This window comes from Neopsephotus bourkii, unplaced genomic scaffold (genome assembly GCF_033783945.1).
Source record: "Neopsephotus bourkii isolate Nb327-2 ecotype Australia unplaced genomic scaffold, CSIRO-AGI_Nbou_v1 NB_659, whole genome shotgun sequence".
NCBI classification, from domain to species: Eukaryota; Metazoa; Chordata; class Aves; order Psittaciformes; family Psittacidae; genus Neopsephotus; species Neopsephotus bourkii.
Window position 1 is genome coordinate 6,199,378 of NW_026901158.1, and position 17,999 is coordinate 6,217,376.

Consider the following 17,999-nt stretch of genomic DNA (forward strand, 5'->3'; position numbering starts at 1 on the left):
AGCACTCAGAAACAAGGGCAGCATTACTCGAGGAGGTTACGTGCTTGCTCTCCCCATCCCCAAGCATATGCCAGAGAATTTGGGATGCTCTGATTTACAGCACAGAGATGGGACTCGCTCCTCTCCCAAACACAGGATGTCCATAAGAACGTCCCCTGTATCACACATGCTCGTTGACTGTATTTCCAGGGCAATCACTAACAATAACCAGCTCTAAATGCTTGAATGAGCCAAACTGGTATTGATGATTACTGTTCTCTTCCTTTTTCATTTATTTTTTTTCTGGGGGGGGGGGGTTTCAGTATTAACACTAAATCTGTAATATTTTGTTGCATTTCTGTAACTCAGGAATCGAGATTCCTTTTATAAGCCAGGTCTCCTATTATTTGGCCTCCTAAATGATTCCTGGAAGCAAGAAGAATAGCCCATATAAAACCATAACTGCAAACACTGATCTGGAGTCCAGATTACCAGGTCCTCTGTATAGAGTCCTTCAGTCATTTCTGAAGTGTATAGAAGCAAGCTTTTGGTCTGAGGCTTCTTTCCCCAGCCAGTTTCCAGCACAACCAGTTCCATATCCTCCAAGATCCTCAAAAACCCCCTTTGGGATTTAGAGACCTTTCAAATCCAGCTGGAATTCTGCGGATGAAGACCATGGTCAACAGCTTCACGTCACCCGGGCAGCGATGGCAGCATTCATGTGTGCTGGGGACCGGCCTTTCCTGGGGCCCAGCCCGGAGAATGATCTCCTCTGAGAACAAAAGGCCATTACAAACACCACCACCTTCTGCTCTCGGGGTTAGGCATACTCTGACCCCCGTTAGCATAAACCAAGAGCAATCTGTCTGCAGAAATTTACACCCCTTACACATGACACACGGGGTGTATGCTGTATAGATTACATTGCTACGTGTCTGTGTGCAGATATAAGTGTCTGGGCTCAGGGGTGCAGCTCAGCGCAGCTCCATGCTGAGGGGGAACAGGGGCCTGCGCCATCGCAGCCCCAGCTGTCACCGCCATGGCTGCATCACACCCGGCTCCTCGCTTCCCCCTCTGGGGACAGGAGGGGAAAGCAAACAGGGAACAGATGTGAGCCGGGCGGGACGGGGCTGCTGACCCGCCGCCTCCTCCAGCGCATCTCCATGGCTGTGACAGGAGCGGCCGTTGCCGCGTCCACACCACACATTTAAATGAGGCTGGGTTTGTGCAGCCTTTGTGCAGCTCTGCCCCAGCCCTGGCAGTGTTCAAGGCCAGGTTGGACACAGGGGCTTGGCGCAAGCTGCTCCAGTGGAAGGTGGCCCTGCCCGTGGAAGGGGTTGGAGCTGGATGAGTTTTAAGGTCCCTTCAACCCAAAGAGCCCACCGTGAGGGTGCACATCAGCAGGCACAGGCCGCCCTTCCAGCAGCTCTAAGGGGAGCCTAAGCATGGCCTGAGCCCCGCTGAGGGCTCCCCTCAGGCCAGGCCCCACCGCCGCTCCCCGGTAGAACCCATTAGGCCCCAGGGCCGCTCCCCGCCTTAAACCGCCGTTGCCAGGCAACGCGGCGCGGCCCGGAAGCCGGCGCGGTACTTCCGGCGCCGTCCCCGCCGCTGCCAAGATGGCGGCGCCCGTGTCGCTGCAGGTGGAGTTCGGGTGAGCGCGGGCGGCGGCGGGGCCTGGGGAGGCAGCGGGGGCCGGGGACCGGGAGGGAAGGGGGAGGAACCGGAAGGGGCCCTTCGGTGAGGCAGAGCGCCTGTGGAGTGCGGCCTGTGCGGCCGCGACCAGCCTGCCTGGGCCCGCGGGGCTCCGGGGCTGCGGCCCGGGGTGGCGGTGGGGCAGCGCCGGGGCGGTTTCCCTGCCCCAGTAGAGCGGCCCTGCCCTGTTCTGAAGGGAGGCGGCGACACGGCCTCGCCTGTGGTTGTGTGAGCGTCTTGTACCAGCGCTTTCCTTTCTCCCCTTCCTCCCTTTGCTTTCTTTAATGATTAAAACGATTTATTAAAACCTTCCACTCGTTTTTCGGCTTTTTTTCCTCTGTGTTTCTGTGTGTGGAGGTGTGTGTACGTGTGTGCCCGCTTCGTGTCTCAGTTACTTCAGGGCAAAACAGCCTTTGTAGCGTTTCGCGTTTCAGGTCTCGGCTGCCGTAGGATCCGCGTTGCTCCCCAGCGCTGGCGCTGGGAAGTTCAAGTGTTTGCAGTGGAAGCCAGTGCATATTTGTGGAAATACTCGTGTTATTTTCGTTAAAGCCTCCTTTTAACAGCAGCTAAAAGGCTGCTCTTTATTCGCTTTTTCCCACCCTTTCACAACACAGAAACGCCATAACCCCTCAAATGCTCTTCTCCTGAAGAATCCTTTCCTCAGTCTTTCCCACTTCCAGCTGCAGGAACTCTCCTAATTTTTCCCAGAAGAGTGAGATGCATTTTTGCTCCCTTTGGAAATGCATAAATGAGCTCTCTATGTAGGAATCGCAGCTGAGGTCCCCACGGCTCGCGCATTACAGAAGGACCTTATCTTGCAATCTACATTTCCCGCTGTAACAAAGCGTGACCTTGTTTTCGTGACATCAAAAAATGTTTTTCATATAATCCTTGTTGCTTGTCCCCTCGCATGAATCCCCCCTCGTGCTCATAATCGCCGCTTCAATTGCCACATAGCTATTTTTTGTGTGAGCTGGGGGAAGGACACCAACAGAGTGCTCTTTAGGAGACTCGCTGCATATAAGTAATGCTGCCGAGGGCATAACAAGGCTTCTGTTGTGCTCTTCCATTGCAGAGCCAAGGAAACCTAGTGGGGCATTTTGAGATATTGGATTTAAAGGAGCTTTGGTACGTCTGGATGTGTCTTCTGTTGATAGTTTAGGTGGGGATTATTTAGTTTAGATACCTCTCTTGTGCTGCTTCCCAAGGGATGTGAGGCACCAATGAGTTTCCAGGCAGTAACTTCCTAAGGTTATCTTTCTAAATTAATCAGTGCTTGAAGTTGGAAGAACGTTTTGCCGCAATTATAGGCCCTTTGAAATCAGCTTGGTCATTTTTCTACCTCAGTTGGGTATCAGATGAGTTGAGGTTTTTGAGAGCTTTGTAATTGTTAAAGCTTTGGCCATCCTGTTCAGTCTAGAGTGAAGAGTTTGTTCTATCTGCTTGTATGTCCCATATCTTAAAAGTAGCACTCATGTTTGTTATCTATGGCCTTACCTGATAAAGTTTCACAAACTAAGGCTGGGTTTGACCTGTGGCCTCACAACATCAGGGAAACTGATTGATGTTTGTAAATCTCCAAGTTTCCACAGTTGTCCTTTGGGCAGAAAAGGGATGTTTTGAGGAGCTCCTGAGCCCTGTGAGTTGCAGTTCCAAACAATGAAGGATTTTTTTGGAGCAGCCTAAAGGAGATGAGGTACCTGGACCCAATTTAAATCCCATTCTTTCGAGGGCCTCCTGTACTTGCAGCCTCTGCATGTTTTGCTCACACCAGAGCCCATCAGTGAGTTATCTGAGGCTGATTCCTCAGTACATTCTGACTATAAGAAGAGGGATGTTTGTCAGGTTGTTCAGTGGAGGATTGTGTGTTTGTTTATTCATTTTCACTTATCATCGTTGTCATTTGCTTCTCCCACTCAAGTCCCTCCCGAGAGGGAATGTTCTGTAGCAAGCAGATCAAGAAGAGGTTGCCAGGGCTCAGGGATGCTGGCTCTGGTTGCTGCGTAACCTCCTGTGAGTCATTTCCTCTCTGTTCACAAGTGGAAATAGGGGATTATTTAGAAGGATGCTACAGTTCTGTTAAAGGCCTCGAGGCTTGTGACTATAAAAGGTGCTGGGGACGAGAGACGTGGGATGTCATGTGGTGGCTGTAATGCTGTTTGGGCTGCAGCAGTGCCGACAGCTGGAGGCGTTAGGCTGGATGCTGCGTGGCCGTTTGTTAGCACATTGAACTGGGAACCATCTTCCTGTTCTGCTGGGATGATGCCTGGCACCGTGGGGTTCTGGCCCTCAACGGAGCCTCCTGTGGGAGCTGGCGATGGGAGATGGCAACTTCCCCTACGAACGTGTGGTTTGCAAGAGGAGGAAAAAGACAAAGAGAATCCTGTGCTAAATATAGGCTGTGTCATTTGTTTTCTCCGTTTTGGCATCTATGTAAATCGCCTCTTTTGTACTGTCTTCCTTTTGACAATAAAGCAAAATCTCAGTGGTTCATTGTTTTTATTTCAGAGGTGGTGCAGAATTCATGTTCGATGGTGTCAAAAAGCATCAGGTGACTTTGCCCTGTCAACCAGAGCCTTGTGAGTATCAGAACCTGTTGGATAACTTGAAAGAATGACAACAAATGAAACAAAGCTGGTTTGTAAGGCAGTTTCATGAGTTGGCAACAAAAAACTGATGTATTTTGAAAGCACTTTCAGGCATGCTGTGGATCACATAGCTTGACAGAAAACAGTCCTCAAAGTAAATACTAAGCAGAAATAGTCAGAGCATCTTTCCTCTCTAAGCACTTGTGTTTTGCCTTAAGACTTCTCCCTCCTTCCTCCTGGGTAGACAACAGCCTCTGATTGCTTCCATCAAGTCTACATTTGTCTTGCTTGAAAGCACCAGTAACCTCTTCTCTCTGTTTTTTTCTTGCCTGTCCTGAGGTTTTCAAGAGAGATATAAGTGTGTGTGCGTGTATATGTAGTGAATAGGTATGTGGGGGTGTGTATAGCAGTGTAACATAAATGCATTTTATCTACTAATTGAACTTACAAGTATATGTACTTGTTCTATATTAACTATGCAGTTGAAAATGGCAAAGCTAACAGTTGAATGTGATGCTGAACATCCTGTCTATAGCCTTCCCTATGATAGAAAATAGGACTTGAGTGTCCTAGTGATAAACAGTCATCATTTCAGGTTTGTGATTTGGAGTATCAGTACTGAGAAGTGCTGTACTAACTCTCTTGTTTCTCCTGATGCGTGTACATACTTCAGTTTGCAACATGATTTTGCCTCAGGTATGCTTTGAATTCTCCCAGCTAGAGGGCAATGCTTTGTGCTATTTGAGAGTGGGATTATGGAGCAAAATAATACAAAGCATGGGGGAATGTTAACAACTAATATCTCATGAATGGCTAATACTGTAATAAATGTGCTGTGAACATTCAGGCTTGAAATCTTCTTGCCATGCCTGGAAGTAATTAGAGATTGGTAGAAGCGCTTTTGATGCTTGGACATAAGTATGTGTAATTCAGATGTAATAGGAGCACTGGACTAGTGTGTTATCTTGTGGTTAAGGCAGGGACTAGGGATCCAGAAACATGACCTGATACTGATTTGCTTTGTGAGTTTAGTCGTGTTGCTTAACTTTCCCCTGTTGCTAGTGAAGTAGTAGTGCTGCTTTCATGTATCACAAGAGAGTTCAGTGTCAAATTCCAGCACTGTTCAAGCACTTGAGATCCTGGAATGGAAAGTAGTAAAGAAATGCCGAAACACTCATTTAGTTGGTTTATAAACTTCAGGGCTAGAGCATCATTTTCTTCAGTGCTCTGTAAATTTAAAATACCCACTGATGTGCATCAAGGCATTGGTGGAGTTCAGAGCACAATCAGATCCTCAGAAAGATGGGGTTATTACGTGAGATGTTTATTTCTGCCTGGGGAAGAGGGGAATTAATATCAAAGCACGATTCTTCCAGCCCGTTGGTTGTCAGCAGTGCAGTTGTATGTGGCCTAATCCGTTCCCACTTGAAGTTGGAAGACTTCTACAGACTTCACTAGGAGCTTGGTTTATCCTAAAGGATAAATCTTTCCCTGAAGATCTGGCTCAGTCTTAGGGTTCAGACCCATGATCTCCAGTGGCTCATTCCCAGTTCATCTAACACATTATTGCTCCCAGCTTTTCAGGCTGCCTGTATCAGGAGTGGCAGCCTCCTGTTTTCATGTGCATTGAGTGACAGGGGGGTTTCATCTTTTGGGTTGAGTTGTGAAGTTTCTGCTATAGTGACGTTTATACCCAGCACAAGGCTGGGGTTGATGTCTGATATCTGAAGACACTCCTCAAAGTATTTCCAGATGGGAATTATGTTGTAGTGGTGAGCAGTCAGTAGAATCACATCAGAAGCATGTGAATAAGGAATTTGGTAAATTCCTGCAATTTTACATTGTTCCTAATGCCATGTATTTTCCTCATTCACTCTAAGAAACATTAATTCACCTCTCTCTGGGTAAGTAAAGATATAGGTAGTATGTTACCTGCTGCCCTCATGCAGCCAGAGTGACAACCAGCTCAGTTATACTCGGTGCATCCTGTTGCTTACCTTACCCCCTACACCCGTCACTTAATACTCTGGGGAAAGAGCTGTAGTATGAGCAGTACTTGAAGACCTGTACTTCTAACCCCATTTTAACTGATTTCATTAGCCATCAGGCTTATTTTGGGCCATTTTGGCCTCTCTTACCTACTCTTCTTCTCTTTCTAGGTTATTTTTGTCTTTGTCCTCCTTTTTGCAGAGCAGCTACTTCTCTCTGGGACATTGGGCCCAGCTATATTTTAATTGTTTAGGCATTTTTATATCTATCCCAGAGGTGAGGGGAGGTGGGAAATGAAGAGATATTGACATGGATAAACCAAGCTGTGCTCCATAGTTGACAAGGGCAACGTTCTCTGAGTGATAATAATGTTGGACAAATTCTTATGTGGTTGTTTCCTTTTTCCTGGTCACAGGCACTAAGTGGAAAGTAGATGGGTTCCAGATCCAGGTAACTTTTACAAGAAGATTTGATTCTCTGTCCTTTTGTGAGGCCTGGAGATGGGCTCCTGGAGGGATTCGGAAAGGCAGGAGGAAGGAAGCTGCAAATGGGACAAGAGCAAACCACAAGGGGTACAGCCATGTGGTGGGACCTATTTTTATTATCCAAGGGGCTTTTTGTATCCTAACACTAGTAAGAGAGCAGTTCTTTATTTCCAAAGCAGAGCTGTCTTAGCCCTACATGGTGAAGTTTTGAAGTAGGAACTGACAGAAGCGTGGTCCACGGCACAGGGAGACAGATTTACATGAGCCACACTTTTTGTGCTGGATGGTGTCATCTTTTAGAGCAGTTGCAGAAAGAAGACCTCAAGTTAAACAAGAATCTTGTCCCAAATTGCTGGCTATTTTGATGATCTCATTGATAAATTTGTTAGAGGATCTAAAGGCATTATGCCCTGTTGGTTTATTCTGCATAAAGACTGTGTGTGTGGGAGAAAGCTGACGGAATAGTGATATTTGTCACATGGAGAGAGGATTAAATTGGCAGGGAAATCAACTTTATTTGCAAGCATCTAAGAAGCTATTAGAGACAATGGAGCATAAAAGAGAGAAACCCTAAATTAAAAACTGAAAATGTATTTGGCAGCCTCATCCTGAAATAAGCCACAGTAATTTAAGCAAGTGCTCCAGTAATCAAATAGGTCATTGTATGACTGCTCTGCAAGCGATGCCGGAGCTCCTTCCTCCATCTCACTGGGACACACAGTGGTGGATTTGTCTATGGCCAAGTGAGTTGCATGGATGCTGTTGGAAGGGTAGGAAGCCCCTGGCATTGTTTAACCCTTGTAGCCAGTTCAGGTTTAGCTCAGCAGCGTCGTGCTGATGAAGAGGGTTTACAAAAACCTCTCTGCCTGCTGGATGCTGCATCCAAAGGTTGGGGCTGGTTGCAGAGTCTCTGGCAGTTGTGCTGCTCAGCTGCTGATCACAGGCCTTTGAATTCCAACTTCTCCTGTGGTTCCAGTGGTGGGACTTGTGTTTTGGAGTGGCAGTGACCAGTTGCAGCAGCGATCACTTGGACCTGGGGTAATCCAGAATTCACTATGTGTTTTGGCATTTACAAGCCTGGAAAGATACATTTTCAATCAGTGTCTTTTGGTAATTGTTTGTGGTTTCCCTTTACCAAAACCGCAGGGAAAAAGCCTGTTGCTAGTATTTATTTCCTTTTTTTTAAGAGGAAAAAGTATCTGCCAAGTGCTGCTTATGTTAAATCCCTGTAGAGAAGAGCATGGTCTGCTCCTCAAGAGCTTAGCTTTCCAGGGGCCTTGTTCTGCACAGCATGGAGGGAGTTGGGAGCATTCATCTTCTCAGAGAAGAGCCTGGGGATCTCAGGAGATCAGACCTGTGTTACAGGCAGAGTGGCTTAAAAAATACAGCATGGCCTATGGTCAGAGTTGACTGGGTGCTGTGCCAAAACAAGGTGTAAAATCAAGAGCAGTAGTTGGCATCGCTTGTACGTAAATGCCCAGTGCTATTGGTAGGTAGTATGCTGCAGTTAAGTTATTAATATTCTGGAATGCTTTTATTGCTCTGTTTATTATTCCTAACATTTTAGAACTTGCTCCAAAGAGAGATTAAAAACGTATTTGGTAATGCAGCTTATTAGAATGATAACAAAAAAACCATAGCTCTATGGAACTTCATGCAGTCACATCTTTAACCACAGTGCATGGTGCTCACAGGTCTCAAAGGAGTCTGGGGCTATTCCTTGACTTGTACACCTCTCTTAGGCAGGGTGTATATATTGTTGGCAAGGAAAGGGGACTCAGTGGGATGCTCAGGGTGGGACCTGAGGCTGGACAAGCTCAGCTCTGGATCCTGGCTGCTCTTTCCAGTGGTCAGTGTGAGCAGCCACATTTGCACCACCAAGAGCCCGCTGGGATGCTGCTGGGCTGCCATCACCACTGTGATCAAGTGGTCCCTGCTGTGCTTGCAGTCATGGTGTGGGACTCGGTGGCACTGGGGTCACTGTCCCAGCTTCTGCACGAGGAATGAGTCCTTCAGAGAGAGCAGAGAAGCAACCGTGTGCCCTCACCAGAGCAGTGCCAGCCCTCACCCAGGAAGCCATGGAGCCACGTTACCAGCTTGGCTCATCCCAACTCCTTGTGGAAAGAGCTTCCCAGGCATCCAAACCCCAGCTCTTGCGTGTGACCAAATCCCTGGGATAACAAAGCCTGGCTGTTCCACCCTCCTTCCCAGCCGCTGTATTGCAGTGCGGACACCTAGCAGGATAACCTTTCAATGCCGGCACACTCCCCCCCTGCCCTGCTCTGCCTTTTCTCTCTGTGGGATTTGCTGTGCTGACAGCACTGTTCAGAGGGTGGCAGCGGAACAGGGCTGGGGAGGAGGATCCGGGCCCTTTAAACCGCTTAGCATGCGGTTCACACGGCTCCGGGCCAGCTGTTCCTTTCTCCTCCTGCCCTCACTCGCAGGAGTTGTTTGCTGAGCTCAGAGCTCCTGTGCAAAATTGCTTTTCAAAAGAGCCACTTTCTGCTTAATTAAACAATGAGCCGCCGTCCCTCTGCACATCTGTAAAGCTCCCTCTGCAGCCCCTTTATCCCACAAACTGCTCCATTCTTACCTCCATTCACTTGTAAATCTTACCCCCCTTCTCCTCCACCCTGATCATCTCACTGGCCCTTTCTTTTCCCCTTTCAAGTAAGACTGAGGGGGCTTGGAGTATCTGTGGGGGTGGCTGGGTTGGGTGGACAGGAATCGGTTTAATGGTGCTTGCCCTATATGAACGTCTAATAATAGCAAAGCAGAGCTGAGCCTGGAAGTGCGAGGTGAGGGCTGGATGCCGCACGATTTCTGGATGTAGAGCAATAAAATCCCAGCAGTTCGTGAGCCGAGACATTGACTCATCCTGCAGCCAGAGGGGACAGCAGCCACCAGCCAGGCTGCGAGGGGGGCAAAGGATTGACTTGAAGGCGCTTTCTGATCCAGCTGGCAGTGCCAGGGAGAGCCCAGCCCAAGGGATTCCCTCGGCCAGGCTGCGTGTGGGGCAGTGCCAGGCTGCCAGGGAATCCCTCTGCACGCTGGCAGCAGCAGCCACCTTCCTCTGGGGTCTCGCTTCAGCTCTGTTGTAACAGGGAGAAGGTTTTCCTTGTCCACCAGCACAAAACCCGGGAGCTGGGGAAGTAGGAGAGAAGGGAAATGTAAGTCCTGATGTGTTTTGGCAAAGCTCTGTGCCCATGGTTAGTAATGCAGTGTCTGAATTGTCTTCCTGAGCAGCTCAGAAAAAATTAACCAGCACTATTCAAGGTTAAACAGGATAAATGGATGGAAAAGTGATGAGGTGGGCTATCTCCTTTATCATTGGGAAGGACAGATTATAGCCAGGGTGACGCAATATCATCTAGCAGAGATTGATAGGGAGGAATGAAGAAATGGGAGTTTGGTGCATTAGCAGAAGATTTCTGACTGCAAAAACTATTTGACCGTGGCACAGTCTCCTTGGGGTTTGGTAGCAGGTCTACATTGCTCAAACATCTTCAAAATCAGGGTGGGAAAGGCTTGGGATGGTCTTTTGTTGGGAATCATCCTGCAGTGACAGAGGGAGAAAATCACGGGACCTGTTAGTGGGGTTGTAGTGTCTGCAATTCCCAATCTGGAATCCTTCCTTTGACAGTTTGGAACGAGAGGCAAGACCCTGGGCCAGCAGCAGGGATCTGTGATCCTAATGGAAAGAGACAGTTTGGTGCAGTGGCATTTATTTGGGAGCCTGAAGTGACAATAGCGTTGGGTGTTACGGGATTAGATGTTCTGACTTTGGAAATGAGTAGGGATTAGGTTTACCCTGAGAATCAGCTCAGAGCTGCTTTTTCTGTCACAGGAGCTCATGGATCTGGAGGCTTGCTGCTGGCTGCCGAGTGGGATTGGAGATCCCTTGAACTTGTGTTCTCCTACCAGCAACCTGTGGGGAGTGGAGGATCCCAAGTAGCTCCTCTCTAGTTCGTGAGCGTTGCGATTAAAACCTCAGGGCTGGGATCTGAGTCTTCACTGCTAACAGGAGAGGGCTGTGAAAGACATCTGAGATCCCTTCCCCTTTTGTGGGCGCAAGAAAACGAAGAGCAGCGTTGCTCTGATAGCTGAGAAGTGAGAGGAAGATGTCACAGCACAGTTAAAAATTAGAGAAGCCAAGACCTTGGTGTTCGTTTGGAGCAGACAAGAACAGATAAGAGCAATGATTGGGATTCTCTTACGTCTGGCTGTAGTTATCCCCTAATTTTTTCCCTAGCACTTAAATCACTGCCCACTCCAGTGCATGGCAGGGTTGGTTTGTGCACTTGTCAGGGAAAATGGATGTTGCACTTGCTGCAGAATCTTGCCTCGCTGCTCGCTCCGTGTAGTAGCGAACCCATTTGCCTGTGACTCCATTTATATCAGCTATTCCAGGTCTTCTTCTGCAGTTTATGGCACACCATCGTCTGCTTCAGCGAATGATTTGCATATCAGATGGGAGGCTGGAGGAGCCTGAAGGATCCCTTAGGTCGGGTTTTGTAACAAGCTCTTTTAGAGAGCAGGTTCCTGGAGGATTCAATAGCAGAGAGGAGACGCGCACCTAGAGGGGCAGCAGGTATCGGGAGCTGGTTCATCTCTTTTAAAACCAAGCTGCTTCAGGCCAGGAAAAGGGGCATACAAATTGTCTTTCCATACATTTCCATGCAGGCAGGGGGAATAATGGCAGAGGAGCTGCAGGGAAGGGGCTTTGTCATGGTTACAGGCCGGTGGCTGAGAATGTGGGTGGAGCGGCGCTCGTCCAGAGTTAGTGACCTCAGCAAATTGGAGCTCAGCCATGGTCAGTATGATAAATGATCTTATTCTGGGTCAAAGAAATGGTACCCCACAGGGAGCTATCCGCAAGGGAAAGCGCTGTGCTCTTGCAGCACTGACCCCTTAGTGACCAGCGCTGCATATATCTTGTTTATTACGGACCAGAAGGGAATTTTCCATGGTTCAGCCTTTATAGGGCTCCCCTATTTCACACTTCTGCAGCCGAGGCAAGAAGATGGGTGGAATTACACCCTCTGGGTGCTCTTCGAGGCACTGTGTGCTTTGTGCAGGTTTATATATGCATTTCAAGACAGGGGACACGGAGGTGTCTGGTCACTGCATGTGTGTGTGAGTCTGTCAGTGACCCGTGCAGCTCCCTGGGAGCTCGGAGCCCGTCCTTGTCAACTGGGGTAATGGTTGCACAAAATCCTCCTGTGTTTCTGCACATTTATCAGTTCAGTGCGAGATCCTTCTGGTGCAGCACCCAGCTTGGTGTGTTTCTCATTCAAGGCACCCGCTTTCCCTCTGTCCTTTTTGCTGATGAATCTGTCAGGCCCAGGAGGTTTTATTGAGCTAGGGAAGATCTATGGATTCCAGCCCTGGGTTTGAGGGTGCAGATGAACCCAGGCTCTTATTGCAGGCAGTGCTAAAATGGAGTCGTAGCTGTGTTTCTCTTGCAGAGGAAGCTCAGCAGATTCTTCATCGAGGAGCAGTTGGGGTAATGCAGAAGATCAGGCCTTGGAGGATAGGCAAGAGGACGGAGCAGGCTGCACCGTGCTGTCTGCCACAGCCAGGAGTGGTTGGGATGCAGCTGGGCTGCAAATGAGCCGAGGCTGTTGGGTTTTGTATGCACGCTCGCTGCAGATCCTGCATCCTGCCTGCTTGCCTGACAAGCCAATGACTCTGTGGCACAGCAAGCACACACTTGGTTTTCCTGAGCGCTGTGTTTCGCTGCCTGCTTTGCTCTATGTGTTCATCGTGGATTCGAGCTCCCATCTAAAACTAAAGCAGTTTTCTCCAACATTTGCTGGGCTTCTTTATTTTGGTTTCCTAATGAACTTGAGGTTATTTTTCCTGTGAACCTGCAGAGGTTTGAGGTGCTCTGAGCACAGGCAGCAGAAGCTGTTTCTGAATACAAGTAACACAAGGATTTCCTACCATGTGCTTCACTCCCTCCTTTGCAGCTTGAGACTATTTCAGCTTCCTTGGCTGGTTCTTGCCTTGCTGCTGATGCTGCCAATGGTTAATGATAGAGTGGGGTTTTGGAGTGGATGTTTGTTTGCTGTGGATGAGACGGAGCAGGCTACCAAAAGGATTTCCCTGAGACCATGCTGCAGTGATAAAAATGTGGCGTTGCTGGGATTTGCTGCACTGGAGCTGGAGGTGGGAGAGTAAAATGCTCTGCTGTCTCAGAGCACACCTGACCCTCACTCCTGACCCAAAGAGCTGGCTGCTTTCACAGCCGAATGGCAGCACGTGTAGTACAACTGTGCTCCTGCAAACAGCTACTGCCTCTGTTTTGTGATGGGGACCAGCTTCTAAGCAACACGAGTGTGAAATTGCCATGGTTTAACCTGTCAGTGGATGTGGTGCCTGAGCAGGCTGAGATTTAATTCCTTCCTTATATGTCGTTTGTGGAGGACCTGCTGGTTTGCACAGCAAATCCTCAACCCAGGGAGCTGGAAACCTGTTAGACCCATAGTGTAGTATCAGGAAGAAAATGTCTTTGGAACGCTATGTATGTCAACTGCAAGAGATAAGCAGTTGTGCTATAATTTACCTCTTATTATTTCCATCATGATATCGCAGACAGTCCTGAGCTGTTGATCAGGAGTGCTGTTCGAGGCACTGAGCTGCAAGATGGCTTCTCCCCAGACCCCTTGCAATGGAAGTAATCTTGTTCCTTTTCAATATCTTCCTTGTGGGAGATGATTTTGGTGTGGCTCTGGTCATTTTTGATCCTTTATAATTGATTTGTTCTAGTTAGATTGGTGTATAGAACATAGAGACATGAAGGGGGGGGGAATTCAATGCTGAGAAAGCAGCTGATGAAAGTATTATATCTAAAGGTTGGCTTTGGACAAGGGGGTCTTATTTTTTGTGTCTGTTTGGAGTGGGGAAGCTGCAGGCACGCACAGGGGTATCGGGTCTGGGTTCTTCAGTGTGTGTGTAGGGAGGAATAAATGACGGTAGGCTCAGGTGGAGCTGAAATGAGCATTTATTATGGAAGGAGTAGGGGTGAGTCTTGCAGCTCAGCCTCGAATAAATCAGTCCTCTCTCCATCCAGGCTGCTTCTAGGTGGCTGTCTTTTATCCAGCTGGTGCAGCGTGGTTCTATTTAAATGATCTCTCCTGAAAGGTCCCAGAGGAAAGGGCTGCTTATTCCACGCGAGGAGAATGGTATCTGGCACAGCTCATTGTTGTGTGCCCTGCTGCAATGCATAAATATGAAACAGCTCGCGGGCGCTGCTGCGCTGGGGCTGGGGTCCCCTTTGTGTCCCCCCCCTCTCCTTCTCCTGAAGGCTTCTCTCCCATCTTCCTCTCTGCCTTTCATTGCTTGGTGATGGAGAGCAGGAGCCGTTTGGGAGTGAGATCCTGAGGGCTTTGCATTGCAGCAGCGGGTTTCAAGGGGAGGTGGATATGGTGATCTCCTGTTCTGGTGGCTGCTGGGGTGTACGTACACCTTGTGAGCAGCGCTCGCCATCCCTCCCCAGTGCACGTTGCTAGGAAAGCAGCAGCAAATGGTGTGTTTTGTGCTCTTAACTCATTACAAGGGAGCTGTGGGTTGGCCCCAGGCAGGTGATCCAGCTTGATGGGAGGTTTTAAGGCACAAAGCAGGTCTTTTTGCCCTGATCAGAGCAGTCGAGTGCTCAATGCAGTGCGCAGAGGCAGCAATACCTGTTGTGCTCCCAGCGGCCCTGTGGTGGAAAGCTGCCATCCAGAGACACCCATGCTCTGGCAGACAGGGAGGGGATGCAAAGGGAATCTCACAGCATCCTCCTCCCCTTTTCCTTGGGAAAAGAAGACCCCATCTGCCACAGATGGACACATCCCCATTGCCTGGTTGATGTGCACCTGCCTATGCCAGATTCATCCCTGGTGTAGCAGAAGTGGTGGGGTAACGTTATCCAGAAGAACCCCAGCTCTGCGCTGTAGCATCCACAATCCCATAGACTCTTGGGATAAGGGATGAGCTGAGTCAAGCCACTACACACACATTTCATTTTGCTGGTTATGAAGCAAGCACATAAGGAATAGCACACAGAGCCTGAGTTTAGCTTAGAGAGCCGTGTGTGGAAAGGCTCCTTGTGACTACATCAAGAGACACGTGAGACAGACCTGGAAACCCATCCAGACATCCCTGCTCCTCCTGTGAGCAGGGCTCCAGCCCTCACTGGTGGGTTTGTGCCTTCAGAAAGCTTCCTCACGCCTGGAAAACAAACAAAACTCTTTGGGGGCTTTCAAAGGGCTGTTTAAAGGAGCCTCGGGAGAATAACTGATTGTGGATTCAGAATGATGAAGTGGTTTGTGGAACAGTGAAATATAGAGGCAAATGCAGGAGAACTCCACATTGCAATTTGTCAGCATCTCAACCCTGTAACGGATTATTCCCCCCCCCAGCCCCCCACTCTGTCACTCCTCACCTCTCCAATAGGAAATTAACTGATGCTATCACTAAAGAAATTGTTTTTGCCTCACAAAGTAAAATTGATACTATAAAAACCCGCCAGCAGTGTCTCCTCCTCCTTTTACATGAAGACAAATCCTTCCTGTCACCTACTGAAATGGAAAGATAAAGGCTGAGCTTTAATAAAGAACCTATAAGCGCAAAGTATAGAGGGAGGGAGCACCACGGCAGCAGGTGGGATGCTGAGGAATGTTCCAAGTGTTCAGAATACAACTACTGTGGCAAGCGCTTGTGTGTGTGTTTAATGCATGGTTGTGGACATTCTGTGCCCCAGAACTCGTATTGCCAAGGGTTCGTGCTGGTTTTGGTACCCATAGTGTCTGCCTTTACTCCTTTCAGGTGCTTAGGCTCATTTGTATGGCTTTAAACACACAGAGACTTAACAATCAATTTGTTAGGTGATCATGCAACAGGGAGGATATGGGATGCGTCAGGCTGCTGCTGGATCCGTGCTGCTGCATCCATTCTTTGTGGGATGCATTTTCTGCTGCCAAACCATGGAGTTTGGGGCAGAGCCCTGAGCTCCTTCGAGGCAGAGCTGCCTGTTAGGTACTGCTAAAGGGGCAGTCCCGTTGGGTGGGTTCTTTGAGTGGGGGTTTGCAGCTATCCCCTTCCATCCTGCCTGTTCCTCCTCTCCTCTTTTGTGGATAAACAAGCACTTTGTTCTGGCATCAGCTCGGAGCTGTCAGCCAGTTTGTAAACTGCTGTCCTTTCTCCTTTCAGGGGATATCAGAAACCTGCTGCAGTGGATCAAAGAGAATCTGCTGAAAGAGCGACCAGAATTATTTATGCAAGGGGAATCTGTGTAAGTACAGCTCTTCTGAATCCTCCTTGTGGTTTTCTGTTCGCCTCCACTGTTTGGGATGCGTTTTCCCTGTTGGTTTGAAGCAGCAAGTTAATGACAACGGAAAGAAGGGATCTGCTAAAGTGCTGGTGGGAGGTGTCCCACACTGCACTGTTCCATAGAGACCCTCTTCTGCAGCCCTCACCCCAGCTCTTCAAACCCTAAACGTGAAGCAGAGCCACATATACTTCCTCTCTGTTGTCACCTGGAGCAGCATAGCGCATGTATCCTCAATGCAGGAGTTCTAACAGGTCTCTCCGTTCCCTGCTGACATCAGTGGCACTGAAGCAGTCACTCGGAGAAATGCCAACAAATATTCCTTCTGGGAAATGTATTTTTATTGTCAAAATGGGGCCGACCTCATGGACGGGTGCGGGGGGAAGAGTAAACAGCCAAGAGAAACGGAGCAGAGGGAGCTGTGGTGCTGGGGGTGCTGAGCATTCGTCACGGATCTTTGTGAGCTGGAGCGTGTGGTAACAGGAGAGACAATTGCAGGACACTGAAGATCAAAGAGGGGGGAATCCCTTTGCTGGGAGTGCATCCCTGGGTATTCAGTGCCTTCGGTAGGGGCACTGGGATGGCTTTCCCTACCTTCACATCAAGCTCTCTGCGCTCGACTGGAGTGCGTGGGTTTTAATTACCTGGCTTTCCTACATCGAAGGGCAATGTAGTCATCTCGGAGCATCCTCAGGAATGGTGCATTTTGATTCAAATGAGCTTTGGGATTGCTCCTGCCTCCCCTTTATTTGATCTAGAAAGGGCACAGACTGTACCTGTTTCCACCTCCATGCTAGGGTTCCTTTTTCTCTTTGGCTTTGCAGGCAGTCAGCTTGTGATCTGTGCTCTAACATCCCTTGTTCTTAACGAGTTGTGTCGCTTTTTAGCAGCCCTGTATCCTAATTATTTCCCTCTGTTCTGCAGGAGGCCAGGAATTTTGGTGCTCATCAACGACGCAGACTGGGAACTAATGGTCTGTACCCCCTCACTTTGACTTTCTTTGTCGAAAATGTTACTCTTATCTGTTCTGTTGGTTGCTCTCACAGAAGCTCTTTCTGATTTCTTGCCCCAAGCAAAGCATCTCCTATTTGAAGGGGAAGGGGCAGGCTGGGATCTCTCTCCCTGTGTTGTGCTGGGGCTGTTTAGAAGCCTGGAGCCTTTCTCTAACCTGCTGAGGCTCATCAGCCAGGCAGTGTTTCCTGAAGAGAGATCTCCCCCACCACCACCCCTGTTTTCCCTGGCCTCTGGCTGCAGGCAGGTCTCCCCCACACGTGGCGTAACAGCACAGTGGGAACCAGGCAGCTCCGCAGCCCCAAGCAAAACCACCTTCACCAGGCCAAGGTGCAGTGAAGCCCTGGGGAGATCTCTGCTCAAGCAGGCAACTGGGAAATATCTTCCCTCCTCAGCCCACTGGTGTGCTCAGACAGCAAACAGCCACCAGCCATTGTCCTGCCTCAGGCAACCACCAGTGCTGTCAAAACCCTGGTCCAGGAAGCGGTGTGGGATAATGAACATCAGTTCCTCTGATCTCCCACCTTCGCTTCCCTGAGGATGGGAAACATCAGTGTATATCCCCTCCTGCTCTCCCTAACGCTCACCATCACTTTACAAGCTGTTTTCTCTTTACAGCCAGGATTTGGAAATGCCATTTCAACCATTTCTCCTGTTTTTCCCTTGGCCTGCAGGGTGAGCTGGATTATAAACTCCAGGACCAGGATACTGTGCTTTTCATCTCGACACTGCACGGCGGATGAACTCCTGGAAGAACAAGAGGATGTAAATCCAAATCCCTGAGCAAAAAATACCCCAGACAAAAACCTAAACCCAAAACGTGTCTTGAACTGCTTGTGCCTGATCTCTGCATCTTCCCACTGCCTTCATTCATTACTAGACATCAAATAAAGCCCTGCCAGCACGCGGCCTGCTCTCCATCACAACAGCATCCATCTT

General features: G+C 48.9%; 1 protein-coding gene across 1 annotated transcript; it reads left to right on the forward strand.

Moving 5' to 3' along the window:
• Positions 1–1,515: 1,515 nt before the first annotated feature.
• On the forward strand, positions 1,516–17,986 carry URM1 (ubiquitin related modifier 1). Its single transcript, XM_061352893.1, has 5 exons — positions 1,516–1,630; positions 4,180–4,250; positions 15,932–16,013; positions 16,974–17,022; positions 17,735–17,986. The coding sequence occupies exons 1-5, from the start codon at positions 1,596–1,598 to the stop codon at positions 17,801–17,803; spliced, it is 306 nt and encodes a 101-aa protein (XP_061208877.1). The 5' UTR covers positions 1,516–1,595; the 3' UTR covers positions 17,804–17,986.
• Positions 17,987–17,999: the final 13 nt, after the last annotated feature.

Coding starts and splice junctions, on each gene's coding strand:
- URM1 (XM_061352893.1), top strand. CDS start 1,596: ATGGCGGCGCCCGTGTCGCTGCAGGTGGAGTTCGG. Junction 1,631..4,179: donor TCGCTGCAGGTGGAGTTCGG/GTGAGCGCGGGC, acceptor TTTTTATTTCAG/AGGTGGTGCAGAATTCATGT. Junction 4,251..15,931: donor GCCCTGTCAACCAGAGCCTT/GTGAGTATCAGA, acceptor TTCTCCTTTCAG/GGGATATCAGAAACCTGCTG.